The 21,743-nt window shown below is 41.9% G+C and overlaps 1 protein-coding gene across 1 annotated transcript in view; it reads left to right on the forward strand.

The window, feature by feature from the left end:
• Positions 1–19,401, forward strand: part of LOC133131146 (GDNF family receptor alpha-4-like) — a 135,773-nt gene extending 116,372 nt beyond the window's left edge. The window contains exons 4-8 of the mRNA XM_061246320.1: positions 968–1,316; positions 8,044–8,153; positions 10,666–10,800; positions 15,871–16,043; positions 17,559–19,401. Of these exons, the coding sequence (XP_061102304.1) occupies positions 968–1,316; positions 8,044–8,153; positions 10,666–10,800; positions 15,871–16,043; positions 17,559–17,699 (908 nt within the window). The 3' untranslated portion in view covers positions 17,700–19,401. The remainder of the gene's footprint in view (positions 1–967; positions 1,317–8,043; positions 8,154–10,665; positions 10,801–15,870; positions 16,044–17,558) is intronic.
• Positions 19,402–21,743: the final 2,342 nt, after the last annotated feature.

Genomic DNA, 21,743 nt, shown 5'->3' on the forward strand with positions numbered 1-21,743 from the left:
TTTTGATGGATTGGTTCGGTCATTAAATCAGGTGTTTGAGTTCCTGGTTACAGCAAAAATCTTCTGGCAAGTGAGGCTCGCGGACTGGAGTTGAGAACCACTGCTCTGGAGGACACTACACTGTGTCCAAAATCATTACAAACCCGACAATCAATTTGGTCAATTACTGGGCATTTTAGATTAAAGCCCCACGACACTGAAATCAGCTACCAACTGATATAAAATGATTCTGATGAGATCTGTCAACATCAATCATAATCTCTGTCCTCTGTACCACAAAACACTCCTGAACTGAATATTAGAAGATAGAAAATAATTTTCAGTTAAAAAATGATGGTTATGGATGCCCTTTCTATGGTAATTTATTTAACAGGTGGTGGGATTAAGTCTTTGGCTATAAATACTTAATTAAAAGCATCTGAAGCTTGTTTTTACTATTTCAACCCTTGACTAAATAAAAAGCACAACATCACACCTTACACACCTCCAGAATCTTACACCTCAGGTTTCTGCCTGTTCCGATCAAGATGATTCCAAAATAACCTGTGGGAGAAGAGAGTATCAAGCATACTTGGTATTGTGTCTGTTATGTTAACGTTCATTATGCTTCAGGTATTCTTAAGTATAAAATAGTATATTTCAGGTCAACTTAAGTTTACTATTTTTTCACAATCTCTGGCTCTTTCCCCCCATTGAAAAAGTACTGTGAATGCACACCCAAAGAAGCTGCTGATTAACTGATTAATGGAACGTTGGTAAAAAAAAAAAAAATTGTATAAATGCAATTGGTTAGTTACAGGTGGGTTGCTTTAGGCTTTATATATATATATATACAATTTGTTGGCCGGATACATGCGGATACACTATAAACATGTTGGTGATTTTCAAATGTAAATTAGATTTATTTATTTATTTAGAATTTTACACGAAGTGTGCCATATTCTTTCTCTTTTTTCCCCCCTCCCAGGATCCGAGGCCGGCATGACGACGGTGAACCGTTGCCTTGACGCGGCGAAGGCCTGCAACGTTGACGAGACGTGTCAGAAGCTGCGGACGGAGTACGTCTCGGCCTGCATCAAACCCTCCACCGCCAAAACCGCCGTGTGCAACCGGCCGCGGTGCAGCAAGGCGCTGAGGAAGTTCTTCGACCGCGTCCCTCCGGACTACACGCACGCGCTGCTGTTCTGCCCCTGCTCTGACACGGCCTGCGCAGAGAGACGCAGGCAGACCATCGTCCCCGGCTGCTCCTACGACGACCGCGACCGGCCAAACTGCCTGGCCCAGCTGCGTGTCTGCAAGGCCGACTACGTCTGCAGGTGCGTCTGTGTCGCTGTCTTCGTCTTCGTCTGAGTCTGAGTCTGTGTCTGTGTCTGAGTCTGTGTCTGTGTCTGGAGACTGCGTCTCTGTCTGCGTCTGTGTCTGTGTCTGTGTCTGTGTCTGCAGGTACGTCTGTGTCTCTGTCTGTGTCTCTGTCTGTGTCTCTGTCTGAGTCTGCGTCTGCGTCTGCGTCTGTTTCTGCGTCTGCTTCTGTGTCTGTGTCTGCAGACTGTATCTGTGACAGGGTCGCCTGTAGCGTAGTGGTTAAGGTACATGACTGGGACATGCAAGGTTGGTGGTTCTAATCCCGGTGTAGCCACAATAAGATCCACACAGCCGTTGACCCCTTGAGCAAGGCCCTTAACCCAGGGGAGGATTGTCTCCTGCTTAGTCTAATCAACTGTACGTCGCTCTGGATAAGAGCGTCTGCCAAATGCCAGTAATGTAATGTAATGTAATGCTTCTACCTCACGCCCTTATGATGACCGCAGTGTGTCTTTAACAAAAAATTAGAAAGACAATAAGTAATAAAAAAATTTTTTTAAATAGTGATGAATTTGGGGTCCAACCCTCAATGTCAGTAATATTTGGAGTTCAATATTTGGGGTTTTGTGGAGCTTACATTTTATTTGTGTAGAGTGAATATTAGCAACATCAGCTGTCCCTGCTGGCCATTAACTACATTTCTGTAGAAATCATTTGTCCAGCTCCTATTGACTCCCATTCATTTTTCAAACCTCATGGAAATTAATAGTTTTTAAGTGCACACTAACTACGGAGGATAATAGATCGATAAAAGAGAGCATGTTAAAACAAATACATCTCCATCTCATCCTCTCTTTTGCCATCAGACCTTCTCTCCCTCCCTCTCCCTCATTCCTCTCTCTCCTTCCTTCTCTCACCCTCTCCCCTTAAAAACATTACGGACAAAATAAATCCAATTTTCAATGAATCAATCCATACATGCCTCATTCAGACATACAGTACATAACTCGTACAGAAATATAACTCTTTTGCCTACCACCACTTTAACGTTTTGCTTACATGCTGCAAACCAAGCATGATTCCGCTCAATCGATCAGAGTCGCAGAAGATGCTGCTATGAAGATGATGCTTGCAGAAAGCTGGATGGTTTCATTACTTTCTCCATACGCACTGAAGATCACTGACATACAGGACAGATCGCTGGATGAGGCAGCGATAAGATGTGAAGTCAGGGTGCTTCTCTGTGTGTGTGTGTGTGTGTGTGTGTGTGTGTGTGTGTGTGTGTGAGTGCACGTCTGGGTTTGTGTGTGTGAATGTGTGTGCACATGAGTGTGTGTGGTGTGTGTGTGTGTGCATGAGATCCTCACAGAAACCTTACCTTGCCGTATCATAAAACCTGACAAAGACAAAGACCAGCTCAGCATTGAGAGTGGCGTCAATCAATCAAAAGCTTCTGACATACCTGCTGTTTTTTAAAAATGGCCTCATTAAGTTATGAAACAAACCCTCAGCAAGTATTTCAGTTTATACAACGGCTCTTTCGATCCTGGATGCTGATTGGCTGACACTGCATTCTACAGTAATTGTAAATCCGATGTTGTATCAGTTAATCAAATGGCCTGTTTGTACTGCAAACAGTATCACTCAGCACACAAACTTTACTTACCAAAAACACACTTACCAATATTATCAAAAAATAACTACTTTACTTACAAAGTAAATAATACAGTTTATTGTTTAGGGTTTATATACCCAATTAACAATTCATTGGGTAAATAAGCCAAGAATTAATTGACGTACAAATAAATTATTCAAGAAACTCACTTTTAATTTGTATTTATTAACTACTAACTAATGTATTAGATACATTAATATTTATGCAATAGCAAACCATAGGATAAACACATAATTTGTAAACCATTAAAAAATAAATTTACAGTTTTTTTTTTAGTCCAATATGAATTGGCATTAACTAATGTACAGTTAGTAATGCACATTAATTAGTGAAGTACAATGAGTTTGAACTAAATGTTTGCCATCTTAGGAAATGTGAGTCCTCCTGCTATAGATGGTGACCTAGAATTGTTACTGCATTTAAATGTAATATCTTTATATTTCTACTGTATTGTATATTTTATGGGTTTACTGTGTAATCAGGTTTGGCCAGTTCTCCCTATGTCAAGAGCTTTTGAATCTCAATTCTGGCACCATACAAAATGGTCACACTTTACAATAAGGTTCATGAATTGGCATTAACTAATGTAATTGTTAACATGAATTAATGATGGAAAAATCAATTAATTAGGCATGAAATTAACTTTTCATTAGTTCATGCATTTGTTAATACTGTACACACAAGTACATTAGCAAACCATTGGATGAACTTGAAATTAGTTAATCATTAACAAATACATTACCTGAATTTTTCATTCCAATATGAATTGGCAATAAGTAATGTAGTTATTAACATGAATTAATGATGTACAAATACATTAACAGAGCTGTACAGATTAACTTCTCAGTAGTAGTTACAACTACATTAGTTAATGCCAATTCATGGAACCATATTGCAAAGTGTGACCTAAAACATAAATGGTGAATATAGTCACAGCTACTGGTACTTGGCTTTGCTGGTACTTGGCTTTGCTTCTTGCCAAACACCATCCCTGTATCATGACTGTATTCACCATACGGCACAGCCTCAAGGGCCATATCACTTAATCACCTCCCTGCAGTGGAATCAGGTTTATCTTCCCACCGGTTTCCTGGTTTTACCCTCAAACAGGCCTCACGTACTTCAGTTAAACATTCTCTGCCAATCTGTGCTTTCACAAAATGGCCAGGCTGGGACTATAAGCATATAAGCACTGTCATATTCATTAAGACTTTATGTTGCTCTTTAAACGTAAATTTGCTGGTTTGGTGTTCTCACAAACCTGACCTACCACCAGCTGCTGAGATGGATTTTAGATAGAGAAACATAAAATCTTTCTGTTTTCCAGCCCAAAGTTAAAATAATACAAATTTAAATAAAAGAATAAACACAATGAAAAGCAATAATATAGAAATGAAGTAATGATTTAACAGATAATACAGGAACAATGTACAGTAGAGATATAAAAGTACAACATTTGAGATTGAAATAAGAGTAGTTTAAAAGCATTAGTAAAAAGGTGCGTTTTGCTTTGTAAAATTCAGAAATGGATTGTGCCTCTTTGATCTGCTGGGCTAGGGCTTTCCACAGTACAGGAGCATAAAAATGAAAATGTCTCCTCACTTTAAAATAGTTTTATATTCACTGACACTGACCTTTACCTGGTGAAAGATAAGCCTTCTCTGTAACACATGTCCTGTGCGCTGATCATTTTCATTCACAAAAGTAAAATTGACAGGGTCACCCGGAGGTAAAGCGGGGGAAAATGCATTTTTAGCGCGGTCTAAACCCATCAAAAGAAAGCCTCCATTTGAGCAGGCTGGTGTTTACAGTGTCTCAGTGGAGTTTGAGAGAGCCAGCCTCCAGGGCACAGCTCAGCATTACGGTAATTGCTTAGCTTTTCAGTTCAGGGCCTTGCAGTATTTTGATTTATGGACTCGGATGTTGTTTTTTTACTCCCTGAAAGTCCACCATTTTGTAAGTCCCACCCCACCCCCCCACCCTCATGTTCTGTGGGTTGGAGTTCTGCTGCCCTTAAGAATGGGGGGGTCAGAATCTGAGGTGGAGGTGACTTTGAGGGTGTTTGATTTGATTAGATTTTTATATCTTTATTTCGAACATGTAAAATAGTAACAAAACAGAAACAGTAGTTAAAAACAGATGAACGAAAAAATCTATCATAAATTCCCTCCACCAGCAACTTAAACCCATTTACATGTGTGCGAAAAGGAGTAGGAAGAAGTAACACTTATGTACTCCTACCCCTTTAAAAAACAATCCTAACCCTGTCCCAACCTCACAGATTTGGTTTCAGTTTAAAATCACCGACCAATTCACAAAGAAAGGTGAAGTGGGTTAACTGTGTAATCAGCAGTTTTAACTCAGTAAAAACACTCACACAGTGCCTCTCCAGAACCAGGGTGTGGGGCTACAAAGGACTTTCACCGCAACACAAAGGCTAGGATAGAGATAAAGACTGAAATCTGTGTGACTGTCCATCACAAACTCCACTCTTCCAAAGCCATATTTATAAACATGGCCGCTGAATGCAGTGGGGTCTGCAGGCTTTTCCCTCATGGAAATAAGTCACGTCTGAGGACAAGAGAATGCCAGTGGAGGATGAAAAACGCCTCTTTCCAGAAACAATGTTTTTTAAATAGCAGCGTTCTGTGAGAGGCTGTGGACACCAAATCCCTTTGATCCCGAGAATTCAGAGTGGGAGAAGCGATAACGAGATCTTCTTCTTCTGTGAGCCTGGCCGTGTTGGCCACTGTCTTATCAGTGTGTAAATTAGTGATGAGCCGTATGAGAGGGTCATTGTGAAAACCAAAGAGAAGGTTTTTTTTTTTTTAAAGATTCTATTTGGAGATTTTATTAGATTCTTCCCCTTACTGAATCATTCAGATCTGCCTGCTGCTTTTATGAAAACATAATTCTCCAGTAATATGTTTCTGTCAGAGATATCTCTTTGAGCCGTATTATTTAAAAAAACAAAACATGTTTTATCTTTGTCATTTGGTTTAATTAACAGTGAAAATGTGATAAATAATTAATCCTGGTGAGTCCTTGTTAAACAAGGCAATAAAAATGTGATAAATATGTGATTGCTTATCATTAAAGTTTAATTTGCAGAGATTTTCGCAGTGCTCCACAAAACAGCTTCAATAAAGAAAACACTTATTAATGTTGAAATTGTTTCAAACAACTACAAGTGAACTACAAATGACTGTAGGAAACCTTGAAAACCAATGGTACAACAAGGCCACCGTAGTTTTCTCAAGCATTTTACCAGATCTACTGATCCACATTATTTTATGTGTGGACCATTTATTTAGATATTCTTCAAAGCATAACCAGTCAAGGCATGTATATATACTGTACTTTCCAGAAGCCAGAAGATTACAGACAAAATGGGAATTAAAATGGAAAGAGGAAGTGTGAACATTGCAAGAGAAAGAGAGAAAGAGAAGGAGAAGGAGAGAGAGAGAGAGAGAGAGAGAGAGAGAGAGAGAGAGAGAGAGAGAGAGAGCGAGAGCGAGAGAGAGAGAGATCTACTGTTATGACCTGCTGAAGTCCAGTGTTACGGGGTACTATGGAGATGTTATGAGACACAACATCACCCAGGCAAGGGGCTAATACCTTATACAGTTCAATTCCGTTTTATATGTATAGCTTAAGATGCTTTACAGAGTAACAGTAGGGCAAACACCAGACCTGAACCCCCAAAATAGCAAATACATGAGGTAAAAAATTGAATCTCTGGAAAAAAACCTGGCAGAGCCTATTTTCCGCCGGCTGGTGAGGTGTAAAATACCTTGAAAATTCCTCTGAACCTGAATGAAAAACCAAAGGAAAACACAACACGGGTTAGAGCAGAAATCCTATAAATCCACCCTACAGTCATTCAGATCCCATTTGTTGGATAGCATGTTGTCCGCTAAATTAAATTGTCTGAATTCTGTCAAAACTGGCTGTAGAACTGTGTCTGTTGAGTCCAGTCTGAATCAGGGCAGACGATCCAAACAGGTTCTGTAGATGTCACAGGAAAACATCACATAAAACTAACTGGCAACACTCCCTAATGGTTATAATTAAAAAAACATTCTGGAGGGTATGTGTCAATAACATTTTAGACTGTAGACCACGCTGATACTTGGTCTCTGTACAATGTCCAAGATCCAGATTGCACAAACTAAATGATTAAACAGTTGCTAATTTATGTCTAAGAGCTGGATTCACCGATGTGGATTTTGTGGATGTTTTGTTAGCCAGGGTCGGGTTGAGAGAACAGAGGGATATCTGGAGACACTGTGCTGTAGGAGACGCCATCTTTTAGATGAGAAGTTAAACCAAGGTCCTGACTCACTGTGGTCATTAAAGATCCCATTGTCTTCGCAAAGAGTAGGTGTCCTGGCTAAATTCCCAACCTGGCTCTCTCAACTTGCCACCTAATCATCCCATGATTCAATTGGCAAAAATATTGTTCTCTCCCTCTCAACCTCTGATTATTATTATTATTATTATTATTGGTCACACTTTACAATAAGGTTCCATGAGTTGGCATGAACTAATGCAGTTAACGAACTACTACTGCGAAGTTAATCTGTACAGCTCTGTTAATGTATTTGTACATCATTCATTCATGTTAAAAACTACATTAGTTATTGCCAATTCATTTTGGAATGGAAAAAGTGAGTTCATATATTTGGTAATGGCCAACTAATTTGAAGTTTGCTAATGTATAAATATTCATGTACAAATACGTTAGTTAGTTGTTAACAAATACATTAAGTAAGGAAAAGTTAATTGCATGCTTAATGAATGTATTTGTCCATTATGAATTCATTAGCTAATGCCAATTCATGAACCTTATTGTGAAGTGTGAGCTTATCCATAGCAGGTTCATGGCGTGTTTAAGGCATGTCCATAGCAGGTTCATGGCGCGATTGTGTTGGCGTGTCCATGGCATATTCATGGCATGTCCATGGTGTGTTCACGGTGTGTTTGTTTTGGCGTGTTCATAGCATGTCCATGGCATGTCCATGGCGTGTTCATGGCGTGTTCATGGCGTGTTTGTGTGTTCTCAGGTCTCGATGGGCCCAGTTCCAGTACGACTGCCAGCCGTCCGCCAACTCCGCCAACGGCTGCAAACAGGAGAACTACGGAGCCTGCCTACTGGCCTATACCGGCATGATCGGTGAGGGGGGGGGGGAGGAAGAGGGTGGGAGAGGAAGGGAGAGGGAAGGAGGGAGGGAGAGAGAGAGAGGGAGAGAGATAGGGAGTGAAGGAAGAGGACAGAGAGAATGAAGGGGGTGGGAAAGGGGTGTGAGATTGTGTGGTTGTTGTTAATCATGCTGATTCAGGCAGAGCAGAGGGTGGAGGTGAGAATGCTGTGTGTGAGTGTGAATTATACCCTCCGGTGCCGCTGCGCTATCTGGCTGCATTTAGAACTGAAGAGACAAGCATTAAATGGCCTTTCTATCGGCGATTACCTTTTCTGTAAAGCTGCTCCCCGTACGCATAGGCAGGTTGTTAAAGTTCTGGGATTCCAGTTGTTGGAAAACCAGCATATACAGGGGGGGGCCCCAGGACTGAGTTTGGGAACCGCTGATTTAATTATCATGAAGAGGGAGAAAAACCAAAAAGGTGTTGCGAGATGGTCAGGATGTCCAGGTGCATTACACTGAAAGTGCTGTACTACCTGGGTGACTTACCTGAACTGTCACCCAGAAACTATGGCATTAACCCTTAAGCCCAGTCAACATCAAACAGCCGACTTGAGACGAGACGAGATGGAAGAAAGCTCAGAACGTCCAAACTAAAATTAGGCTAAGCAGTCCACACCAAAGAGCCGAGTAAACTAATGAACAAATATTTCCATATCAACGATTCCACGGGCTTGACTGTTTATGTGTCTTCTATGTGACGGTTACATGCCTAGTTTGTTTAGCTCGCTAATTGTATTGTTCATATTTATTGCTATCTTTTCTAGCAACTTAACATTAGCTAAAAAATAATGTAGCTTTGCTGCCATTGCGGCACTACTGGCCGTTCTTCTAGTGAAGTGCTTCATGATTGGTTAAGATAATAGGTTTTGTCTTTTACGTAGCTCAATGTTCTAAAACCAGTTGACAACAAACAGCGAACTTGAGGGGAGACTTGACAAGGTCAGTTTCGGAGAGCAGACGTTCTAAACCTGGACAGTACACACCGCTAAGTACGCTTCTAATTAAATGTCTTCAAAAACATTCTAAAACTGTCCCATCACCTCTCATCTTGTCTCATCTCAAGTGAGCTGTAGCTTGAAGTAATTTGGGCTTTAATATCACAAATATGTGACTAGAATGTCTTTAACTCAACAGTCTAGTGCTGGTGTAAAAAAAACGACTGGTAACTGGACCCTGACTTTGCCAGTGGGCGAATTGCACTGCAAAAGCTAAAATATAACAAGTATTTTAGTCTTATATTAAATATTTATATAAAATATTGCCAATGAGGTAAGAAAGTTTTGACTCATTTCAAGATGGCATGAGAAAATTTTACTTGTCAAGCTAATGCAAATGTCATCTCAAGATTTGCCTGTGGAATGAGAACATTTCACTTGTCAAGCTAACATTGAATTAAAACCAGCTAATATTTGTACTTGAGAGAGGGGGGGGCAACCAGACCAAATAAATACCGGGTTTTTTTGGAGGGGGAGTGCCTTTCCTTCAAAACTGAAATGGAGAGCAGCAGGGATTCCAAAATGGCCGCTTTCACCACAAAGTGTTGGAAGAAGACAAAGTGATAGAGAGAAACGCAGAGAAAGAGAGGGGGAGAGGAGGAGAAGAAAAGAGAAGGATTGACGGGCCGTCCTCGCAGATAAAAGTGTGCGCCGTTATCCGTAGGGAGCTTGTGAGACGGCCATCGTTAAGGACCTTGTTGTGTTCGCAGACAAAAGAAATCGATGTGGCGAGTGCTGGTTCGGGGAAGATGTACTCTTGCTGGTACAAACGCTAAAGTGCAGCATTACGTGCTTCTTCTGCTGACAAAAGGCCATTGATTGAGGCCCGTCTGAAAAATTGTGCATCTTCCTTCTTTTTTTCCCTCACCCTCGGCCTCCCAAACAATGCCCCGAGATGCACTCGTGCTCCACGATAAATTCTACAAAGAAATAAAACGCGGTGCGGACAACAGCCCTGGCCTGGGAGTGAGCTGCGTTTGTATTGCGCTTCAGAAGTTTGCCTGGTTCTTCTTGTCACAAGGACTCCGAGGGCCTTCGGTGATGTGTTTGGAAAGTGACTTAGTCTCAGACGCCCTGGAAGTGACCCCGAGTCTCCTGGAGATTCATACTTCTGAAAGTTTCAGGCAGCGAACAGAACTCTGTGATCCCGGATCGTGCTGAAGAGGACTTCTGCTGTACAAGTCTGCAGCGTGCAAACAGTACACAGTGTACGCTTTTGGATAATACCCATTTCTTCTGTTTTTTTAATACAGCTTTTGCTGTTTTTTTGTAACAGTGTGCCTTTTTTGTGAGGGTATTGTGAGTACGGTTTTGTTTTTTGTTTTTGTTTTGCAGAAAAGCCCCCACTGTTTTGGGGGTCCAGTTGGGTCTGAACCAGCGCTAGATTGGCCACCATGACCCAATTTTGCAGAGAGATGGACCCCCTTTTGAGCTCTTTGGTCAGGTGTGAATATCTGCATGTAAACCGCACTTCTTCTCTCCACAGGAAGTACAATCACTCCCAACTACCTGGACAATTCCACCTCCAACGTGGCGCCCTGGTGCAGCTGTTCAGCCAGCGGGAACCAGAAGGAACAATGTGGCGAATTCCTGGCCTATTTCACCAACAACATCTGCCTGAGTGAGTCATGGTCATGAGTAGTAAGAGCATGGTGCTGAATTATAGGCCCATTTCACTGACAACCACAAAAGCAGTGACGGGTCACATTTACATACAGTAGAAACTTTCAGGATGTCCAGGTGCATTACACTGAAAGTGCTGTACTACCTGGGTGACTTACCTGAACTGTCGGCACCCAGAAACTATGGCATTAACTCTTTACTGTGCAATATCACAAATTTGTGACTAGAACATTTTTTACTGAGCATTCTAATTCTGATATAACAATCAAAACTTGTGATACCATTGTGAACCATTAAATTGACCAGGCTGGTAATATAAGCAGTATTCAGAAACTGTGTCTCAAGAATTTTAATTTTTTTTTGCAAATGTGATAAATCCATTTTTCACAACATCTTTGGCAGCACATTATACACCCTGCTTACACAGAATACGCTTTGCCATGTACTTTGGAAAGAATAATAATGCTTGCACAAAGATATATATCTACAAATATTGAATATACATATTTAATAAAGGAGCTAGTACCTCTAAACATGGCTTTGACAATTTCTTGCTTTGACAATGACAACATACACTGACTAAGCATTTTATTAGGAACACCTGTACGCCTACTTATTCATGTAGGTCCAATTGTTTGGCAGCAGTGCAATGCATAAAATCATACAGATAGGGGTATTTTCTGGAATTAGGTAAAACTGGTTGTCAAATAACAACTAAAGAAATGATTTGGAGGGTAATTACTATGGGAGGGGGAATGTGCTTTTACCGGTCTCCCACAGACGTATCTACACTGGGATGAATAGAGCTTTTATTCGGCTGTAAACCGAGCTGCCATCCAGCACAGTGGAGCTGCCATTTTAGTTTTATGCGTGATGCATCACACATTCTGTCTTCTGTCACCAGCGGTGGCATTTTCTTTTCTGCAAGACATAGTTAATGGTTCCTCTCTTATGCTTTTGTGTTATGGCACAATGAGTCTACAGTGTAATTAAAACAGAAACTCCAGCCAGGAGTAATTTCGCTTGTGTGTGAAATGTTTCATTTGAGACGGTGTGATGCACTCCATCTCAGATTATCATTCTGTGTTACCAACACAAGAAGTTTTTTGTTAGTCAGTTAGTACAGATTTGTATCGTAGGAGGTGAACTGGTTCTTGACGCGTCATTCTATTTTACCAACATAAATAGTAATAATATTTATTTATTTTGCCAGGCTATGCATAGTATAGATTGCAAGTTCAGTCCACGGGTTGCTGATCTTGGAGTTCCAGTGAAGGCAGGTGCAAAAGAAGGTTCATCAGACGCATCGGAGTGGAATCTGATATGTGGAGAGAGTCTGTGAAACTGCCAGTTATTCCTGAATGGAGACGCTTTGCAGGCCTGCCAGCTCATTATCATTCATAAGAGGAGAGAGGAGGTGCTGGCTAGATCTCTGCAGAGGAGAGAGGGAGGTGCTGACTAGACCTCTGCAGAGAAAGAGAGAGAAAATCTGACTCAAACTTGGGAAGAGATGCATATAGGATTCAGTGTTATATCCATACCCATATATCTATACCCATATATCCTACCCAAAGTTTCCCAAAAGCAGTGCAACAGTGCCTGGACCTATACCATAGTATGTCATGCTCTAGCTGTTTTTTTAAACAGCTGGTAGTTGGCTCTGACAAGCTACCAGTACTAGCTGGTTGATCAATTCAGATACAGCTAGGCAAGCTTATGACCAGCTTGGCCATGCTGGTTGACCAGCTTATACTCAGCTTGACCAGCTTAGCTGGATTTTAAAGCAGAGGCTACACTTAAGAACCAAGCTTGTGTGTCAGTGGAGTGCAAAAACAAGGACTCTTCATATCAAGATTCAGTTTGCCAAGAAGGTAGGTCTTCAAGGGAGAAAAACAACAGTTTTAATTAAGACCTGAAGATTGCTCTATGAACCTGTTGATTGGTCTTATGAGTCTACCACTTTCCATCTCTCCCAGGTCCCATACAACAACAACAAAAAAGTTGTTAAAAGGAGTGATAAATGGGTTGTAAGAAGCAGAGGAAGAAGGGAAAGACTTGCCCGGAGCTTGAGTCTCCTCTCATTATGTCCCACACCCTGATAGGCTGTTGATTGGGAAACGCTGTCTTTTCTTCTTCTAGCTCATTTAAAGTTTGCTTCTCCAAACTGCAGCTCCTTCCTCTGACCCACCGCAGAGAGACAGACTCCAGTAGCTCTCGAATGCCTCTGTAATTGGGGCTAATTTCATTTCCCGTAGAAGTTAATGGGGCTGATACACACCCGAGAGCTAGGAAGTGCCAAGCCCTCGGAAACGCATGAAAGGAAAGCGGAATTGCTTCAGGTTTAACAGACCTGCAAACTGCCCGTTCTCTGAAAACTCTGCTTACATTTTAAAGGGAGACAAGATGAGCTAAAGCTACAGCTTAATGTCAACATCCAACAAGCAAAAACTATACCTTAATGCCTACATCCAACAAGCTAAAACTACACCTTAATGTCAACATCCAACAAGCAAAAACTATACCTTAATGTCTACATCTGACGAGCTAAAACTTCACCTTAATGCCTACATCCAACAAGCTAAAATTATACCTTAATGTCTACCTCCAACAACAAAAACTACACCTTAATGCCTACTTCCGACAAGTAAAAGCTACAGCATAATGCCTACATCCAGCAAGCTAAAATGACAGCTTAATGTCTTCATCCGACAAGCAAAAACTACACCTTAATGCCTACATCTAACAAGCTAAAACTACAACTTAATCCCTACATCCAACAAGAAAAGGTTACAGCGTAATGCCTACATCTATGTATATAGCCCAATATACTGTATGTAGTAATGTATATTATACTATGTTCTGTTGTGTATATAGACAACGTCCAAAGTGCCCCTATTGTAACTGACATCCATTTTACACTGTCAAAGAAAAGGAATTAATTCTGAAGTCACACTAGACTGTGCGTGTTGCCCCAAGTTAATTAGCAGCCGCCTCCAGCTAATGATGCTGTGATATCAGCGTGACTGCAAAAAGCATGTGTTGTGCAGGGTCTAGCACATAGAGTAGCTCCCTAGGGCTCACGCCAATACTCCAACGAGGAGATGTAATACAAGGATATATTTTTTTAAATATCTTGCCCCCCCCGAAAATGTTGGGGGGGAAGGTATAACTGTAAAGAAATAATAATAATCTGATACCTAAAATGGCCTCCTGGCAGTATAGTCGAAGTCGTGCACTGACGACTGTACAGTATATTTTGTGGTCTGTATTTTCACAGGAAAATTGAAAGATGTTTGTGTTACATTGGTCAGAGAATGGATGGTGATTAATGAGCCTTAATTCAGGACAGTGCTTAACACGGCGATGAAGGAACATTCACAATGGGCGAGTGCTCTTTGAGTAAGAGAGAGAAACTCCATTTTGAGGCTGGTGGACCAGCCTGCATTGGACCGACCTGGCCTGGGGATACAGCATATTGAGCAGGATGAAGCTAACTTATCAAGCTGTTAAACTGTCAGAGGTTTTAAAGCCATTTAAGCTGTTTTGAGGCCTTTTTCCTGTTGATGAAAATAAGAAGCTTTTTTGTAGTTGAAGTAGGCCTTTTATGTAACTCCTGACACATTTTTATTCACCACCATTCACCTCACCTCTCTAATGAGCGAAGTTCAGAGAAAGAAAGTTTCTAACTCAACAATTTTTGCTTTCCTACTGCATATAGTTAGGTCATTTGAAGGACCAACAGGCACCGCTTAGACCATGAAGAGATTATATAGGTATAACATTAGCTTCTGGCAGGTGCAATAGAGCAAAACGATTTTTTAACTTTTTACCTTGTACTTTCTTTTATATACTCACCATTTTCTTCACCTAGCAACAATAACATGTCAAAAATAACCTAAATGCATCTATCATATGTGAATTGCGGAAGTGATCTAATAGATCCATTTATGCAAGAGCCTTGGGCCACAGTTAAGCCTTTTCAAATACTGCATTATATTATTGTCTAATCTCGTGGAGAGCGAGAGTGTTGCTCTTCTTGCTTGCTTTAGATAATTTGCCTTTCATGTGTTAAAGGGGCAATTTCAGATAATTTCAGAGCTGAAAACAACATCACTTGAATGGCCACTTAGAGGGATTACCATGATGATAATTGTTGAGGATATCTTGCACTGTACAAGGCCATTTGCTTTGTTCTACAGCTCCTCCTGTACTCTCAGCAGTGAGACATCTGAGTCACCAAGAAGTGCTAACTGCCTCATATTTCTCTCCCTGTCTCTCTCTCAGCCCCTCTGTCTTTCCCTCTCAATTCAATTCAGTGTGCTTTATTGGCAGCAAATACGTGTACATGAGTACATATTGTCAAAGGAAATATCAAACATACATGTGTATAACAGTACGTAAAAAGTAACACATGAACAATAATAAGAGCTATTGATTCAGATAAAATAAGTGGAAATAAGAGTGTCAAGAATTATTATTAATAATAAAGTAAACAACAACAAAAAAAAAAACAACAGTAATAATGAGTAAGATTTGTCATTGACTTCATCACTGTCACTCACTGTCTCTCAGGCTATGGCAGGCAGAAATAAATTGTGCTGCCAGGGTCACACATCTCCCTTCCTCTCTTAGGAGGATGGGGAGTTTCACATCATCAGGGAGATGGATTAAATTTCATACTTTGTGCAGTATGATAGAAAGTGTGTCTCTGTCTCCTCTCTTTGTTGGGCCTGTGAGCTCAGCCGTTCTTCTTTGGGGAGCCAGGTCTGCCTGTGCTGAGAGGTCTCATGGAGTATCATGCAGGGATTAATTTGGGTTAAGGGCCTTCCTCAAGGGCCCAACTGCTGTGTGGATCTTATTGTGGCTACACTGGGCTTTGAACCGCAAACCTTCCGGATGCCAGTCATGTACCTTAGCCACTAGCTGCCCACACTAGGTAATGAACGGGCTGTAAAATAAAGCGTTACACACGCTGCCTGTGCCAGAGCGCTCACGGTGAGCAGTGGAGGTGACGGTACGTTCAGGTCCCCTGCCTCTGAACAGTTCTAACCTCCCCCCTCCCTGACAGAAAACGCCATCGCTGCTTTTGGAAACGGGTCAGACACGAGCCCCACCCCCAGTCCAGCAGGACCACCCAGCTCAGGGGGGACAGAGCTACAGGACCTGAGCACCCCCACCGCCCCCCCTGCTGCTGCCATGGAAACGGAGACCGGTGTCCTGAGCGAGCTCATACCCACACAGGTGAGACACAGAGAATGTTGTCAATCATAGATCCAGTCGGCAAGAGCAGACACACCCAGAAAAACTTTGTAATCTCTCCAGGGTCAACCCCCCAGAAAGGGGAAAGTGTGGCCGAGTTTCCACAGGAGATGAACAAACTGGTCAGTTACAAGTCTTTAAATGAGTGCAGTCATCCTGTATATTAAAATCATAGTGATTTCACAATACCAGAAAGCTGAAGACCCAGAAAACCCAGTTTTGCACTTTTATTTCATTGCCATGAAACCTGTGGCTAACAATAGGTAATGGCACAAGTACATATAATGAAATTATTAACATCGCTTCTGCAATGAGATGTTAAAAGTGAAACCAAATGATTATGTTCAACTAGGTAGTTTAACACTTCAATGGGTTTTGAATTTCTGTATGTTTGCACTAGGACTCGAAACTGTACTGTCCTCTCAGGTACACTTTTGCAGGTGTTCTTGTGTTTGATTTGCACTTTGTTGTACGTCGCTCTGGATAAGAGCGTCTGCTAAATGCCACGTAATGTAATGTAATGTAATGTAGGTAGTCTGGTTCATTAGTCTAGCTTGTTAGTATACTTTTCAGGTGAAATAGCTCTGCTATTGGTGAAGGAAGAGATTTAGGCTACTGGAGTTGCAGGTTTTAGTCTTGGCTTTGTCATTTGGATTGGATATGGGTTTTTGGCACTTTGAGTTACACGCTTGATAGTTCTTGTTCCTCTGCCATTTCTGTATTTGAATTAAGACAGTGATATAGAGATTAATGCCCAATTATTTCAAAAAGTGACACTTGCACAATGTCAAAGATCAGATGTAGACCTCTTTGTTCAGATGCTTTTTCACAGTCGGGCTATTACACAGAGAACATGTCATTCCCAGGGACAAACACCATCCATTCCACCACTGTTTAAGTAAAAGAAAAACTCTCTTGAGGTCTTAAGGGAGAAAGGCATCATTTTTCTGAGAAGCACATTTAGCCGAGAGTGTTGTTCCTGTGGCTATTCAGTACCTCAGGGAAGTGGAGTATCTTTATTATCATGTGCTGCTCTTTGTCATGCCCTGCCTTCTTCACTTTGTGTTTATCTGTTCCCTTTATGCCCAGCTGTTGGGATGCACATCCTCCTTTTAAAGACAAAGGCTGTGTCCTACACGGCTTCATAACTTCTGTGTCCTCAAAATATGTTCACTGGATGACAAATTAAGTCAGCACAATTTTCTCTCAATGTAGTGTACTTTAATATACATATTTCCGGGGTTTCGCTGAGTTAAGCAGACCTTGCAGGAAGTAAACCACACTATCTAGTACATCCCACAGAGAGGAAGAGGCGGAGCCATCTTTGGGTCCAATCACAGTCCCACTAGATCACGTTTATTTTTTAAAATCTTTTTTTATTTTTATCTTATAATATTTCTGCTGTACCACCAAAAATAGCATGGGGATGTCATGCAGTCTGCAGTATGTTTGAACTGAAACCCTCAAACCCTCTGCTCTGCTCTCTCTCCTCCCCAGGCCACGGAGAAGGACCGCTTTTGGGGCGACTCCACCCTCCCCTCCGATGGCCTCTCTGACCAGGCGTCTAGCCACGCCCCCGGCCTCTTTCCGAGCTGGAGCTGGCTGCTGCCTGCGCTGCTTACACTCTGCCACCACTAGAGGGCACTGCCGCAGCCCTGAGACTGGACTCTGTGGAGCAGCAGGGGTGGGGTGGGGATGGGAGGGGGGTTGGAGAGACATATAGATATTATATATACTGTATTCATGTTTGTGGAGAGAAGGCGATGCCTATATCCACCTTTCCCCATTGTCATCTCCTGTTCTGATCCTAATACCCGCAGACAACTACACCTGCAGGATCTATTGGGTGTGTTTGTATGTGTGTGTGTGTGTGTGTGTGTGTGTGTGTGTGTGTGTGTGTGAGAGAGAGAGAGAGAGAGAGAGAGAGTGTGTGTGTGTGTGTGTGTGTGTGTGCATGTGTGAGCGTGTGTGAGTGTGTGTGTCAGACCTGGGTCAAATATGTAACTGTTTTGGATTGAAATACTTTTCTGAGCTTGATTGATCTTGCCTGGTGCAATTGAGCCAACCAGGAGGACCAGAAGGTGGGGTTTGCACTTTTTGAGAGTATTTTCATAGGTTCCAATACACCAGACAAACTCAGTAAAGTGTAGAAAAGTATTAGAATTGAGAGAGAGAGAGAGAGAGAGAGAGAGAGAGAGAGAGAGAGAGAGAGAGAGAGAGATTATGTGAGAAGCATCAGAAGTGTCAGGAATTAACCCCTACAAGAGACCAAAATGGCCGTCTTTAAATGGAGTCAGTTTATGTGTGTACACGGTGTTGGGGTGGGGTTCGGGGTGTGGACAGGGAGGGGAGGAGGGTGCTGGAGGCCCCACCCCTGGAACTGAGGTGTGTTTTGACTTCTTATACAGTTTTACTCCCTCTCAAGGGAGAGGACTTTGTATCTCAACATTCCTCTGTGTAAAATGACAAAACAATCCTTTTTCTCCACATGAGCTGATATTGTGATTCATAATGTAATTTTAGTCACTGTTTTAATCAATGATGTCATTTTACATTTGTGTCATAATTTCGTCAAAAGAATTGAAAAAAAACAACAAAAAAAAACAAGTTACGTTACCCGTACAAGCACCAAAATACATTTTTTGGGAAAAAAAAGAAGATGAAAAAAGAAGGGAAATATGATTCAACGCTTGATACTTTTTTAAACCACTCGTATTATATAAATTGTGTTTGGATAAGAACTTAACTACCTGTGTCCATAGATGGAACAAGGACTTCAAATAACTCCAATAGGCTTTACTGGTATTAAAAAGACTGTTTCTGATAGATGCTGGATTGACAACACTCTGGAGAAGTGGACTATATATACATATATATATATATTTTTTGAAATGCATTTGGATCAGGAATGGAAAGTGGACTCATGTTTCATGAGCTGTTCCGTACGCAGAGCATATTCGAATATTTGGATATTCTCCCCGCCCCCATGCAGCCAATACAAGACCCTGATTGGCCAGTTGCCCATGACTGCCATCTCCCCAAGCTCCAATTGTTTTTTTTGTTCTCCAACAACTCACAAGAGGTCAGCCATTTTGTATGATTGAAAAGGAGTCAATCTGGAGGCAAAATCAAGCTTTCGTGTGATTTGCAGGAACAATCTCTTGTTTCACTTTGAAAACAGCCCCGGCCCATTTCCTTTGTACCCAATCAATTGGTTGTAATTGTCAGGGTGCATCTTAAATCGAGAGTATGTGTGGGGTTGGGGTTGTGGATTTTCGTAAAAAAAAAAAATCAGGATACATGTTGATTCGCTGCAAATAAAAGCTACCGAATGATACGACTCCTGGCACCTCTCTACCTGCAGTGCATGCTGGGATGGGGGCCGGAGGAGTAATGAGATCATTGCATTTATATAGTGTTTTTCAAGACACTCGAAACGCTTACAGTGATGAGGAGGAAGTTCATTTCAAGCACCACCAATGTGTAGCACCCACCTGGGTGATGCACAGCTGCCATTTTGTGCCAGAACACTCACCACACATCACTGAGGTAAGAACAATATAAAGAGAAGTTCAGCCAACTGGCCACAACTTTCATTTATACATTTTTGTATATTTTTATGCAGTTTGGAAAAGTTTTCATCAAGGGTAGACATATACAGCCCCTGTGTCTTCATACTGGGATGGAAGCCAGATAAGATGCATCCTTAAAAAATGCCAGAGGCACCCTCCCTCCCACCCCCACCCAGAGCCTCCATCAAGTGCCAGTTGCCCCCTCTCTCAGGTCATTGCTGTTTGCTTACTGCAAAGCAAAGCACCATATAAATGATAAAACTCTGTCTTCGTGGCGCGGACAGGCTTATGAAACTTTAACGCTTGTACGGCTCTCGGTAAAGGTGGCGGCATCCCTCAAGCAGCAGCATCCCACCCATGCCGTTGCATTTTTGGAGTATTCGGAGATATTTCCTCACCGTTTCGGGTCATTAGCCAACTGGGACACAACTCCGGGGCTGGAGACCAGGTAGCACATCAACGCTGTCAGTGCTAATCTATCTCCCGCCCCGGGGAGGGTGTAAAACGGGGGCATTAAACACCGCTGTGCCCCCTCAAAGTTCAGGACAAATAATTGAATATGAATAAATAGGCTATGGAATCTGGATTTACATTGCTTTGTTTTTTTCCCATCATTCTTTTCGGACGCCGTGAGTGTTTAAAAGGCGACTCTACTGAAGATAATGTCCACAGAATGATGTGTCACAATACTACCCGATACGCCTATAATTTGTCAATATATTCAACAGCCAGTGATGCGCGATATTGAGAATAGGATCTACTCACGGCTTCGCTTTAATATGAATGATCTTACGATACGAGGCTGTTATTGTAGTATGAGCTAATGTGTCAGTGTCGCAGCCTGAGAGCCAGCAATAGCCGCCTGCTTTCCGCCGCGCTTGAGTGCTAACAGATTGTAAGCGGCCAGTTCCCTCCCCACGATTCACCCGCAATTAGAGACGGCAAGGTCGGTTCGGAACGAAAGGTGTCTGTGCGGCCATGCGGAAAACAAACCCTAGCGGAGAATTTGGACGCGCTGGAACGGCGACAATCGCTGCCATTAGACGATAATTTACTCCAAATGAAGCCTCTCTTTTCTGTAACCTGGAATCAATTTTGGCAGTTCGTCCAGACTCTCTGGGTAATTAGGTATATTTCCCCTCTCTTTCTACGCAGCTGCTCTCTTAACTGCAAGCGCAGCTGCTACTGCAGATGGAGATTTTTAAGCCATTTCAGAGCAGAAAGGTTAAAGCAGAGTAGCGTAATCAATTACTGTTCGAGTGACGCTGCAATTATCTTAACGCCAACAGACATAGGGTATTATAGACCACTTGAATATATATTTAATGTGATTTTATTTTCACTGTTATTCGAAATTGTGCATCTGTCAAAACACAAGACACATCAAGATGCTTTAAAGGGAGCAGAAATATGCAGTAAATGTTTATTAAAATCTACTAATTGAATAAATCATCTATATGCATTATTTTAAAACGGACAGGATGCCAAGCTGGATATTTGTGGCATAGTTTCATTTGTGAATTCTGTCACTCAAATGTAAATTGTAACATGAAATCCATTGCCCAAGATTTCAGTGATACAATTTTTTTCAATGGCATTCAGTAAAGATTATTGTTTTTGTCAACAGTCGTCCCAGTCACACGGGAAACTCGCCTCAACCACCAAGTGTAGCACCCACCTGGGTGATGCAGAGCTGCCATTTTGCACGAGAACACTCACCACACATCTGCTGAGGTCTCGAGAGAGAACAATTTCTTTGCCAATTGAATCAGGGGATGATTAGGTGGCAGTTTAAAAAAGACAGGGTTGGGAATTTGACCAGGACACCAGGGAACCCTTACTCTTTTTGCAAAGAATGTCATGTGACCTTTAATTACCACAGGACCTCAGGTTAATGTCTCATCTGAAAGACAGCGTCTCCTACAGCACAGTCCCTGCACTGGGGCATTGGGCATAATTCAGCCAGAGGGAAGACCTACTGGCCCACCAACACCACTTCCCGCAGCAACTTAGTTTTCCCAGGAGGTCTCCCATCCAAATACTAACCAAGCCCACACCAATACCAGGAGCAGAGTGCATAATGGGATGGCTGCTGGCCAAAAAGGAGAAA

The sequence above is a fragment of the Conger conger genome, chromosome 6 (genome assembly GCF_963514075.1).
Source record: "Conger conger chromosome 6, fConCon1.1, whole genome shotgun sequence".
Taxonomy (NCBI): Eukaryota; Metazoa; Chordata; class Actinopteri; order Anguilliformes; family Congridae; genus Conger; species Conger conger.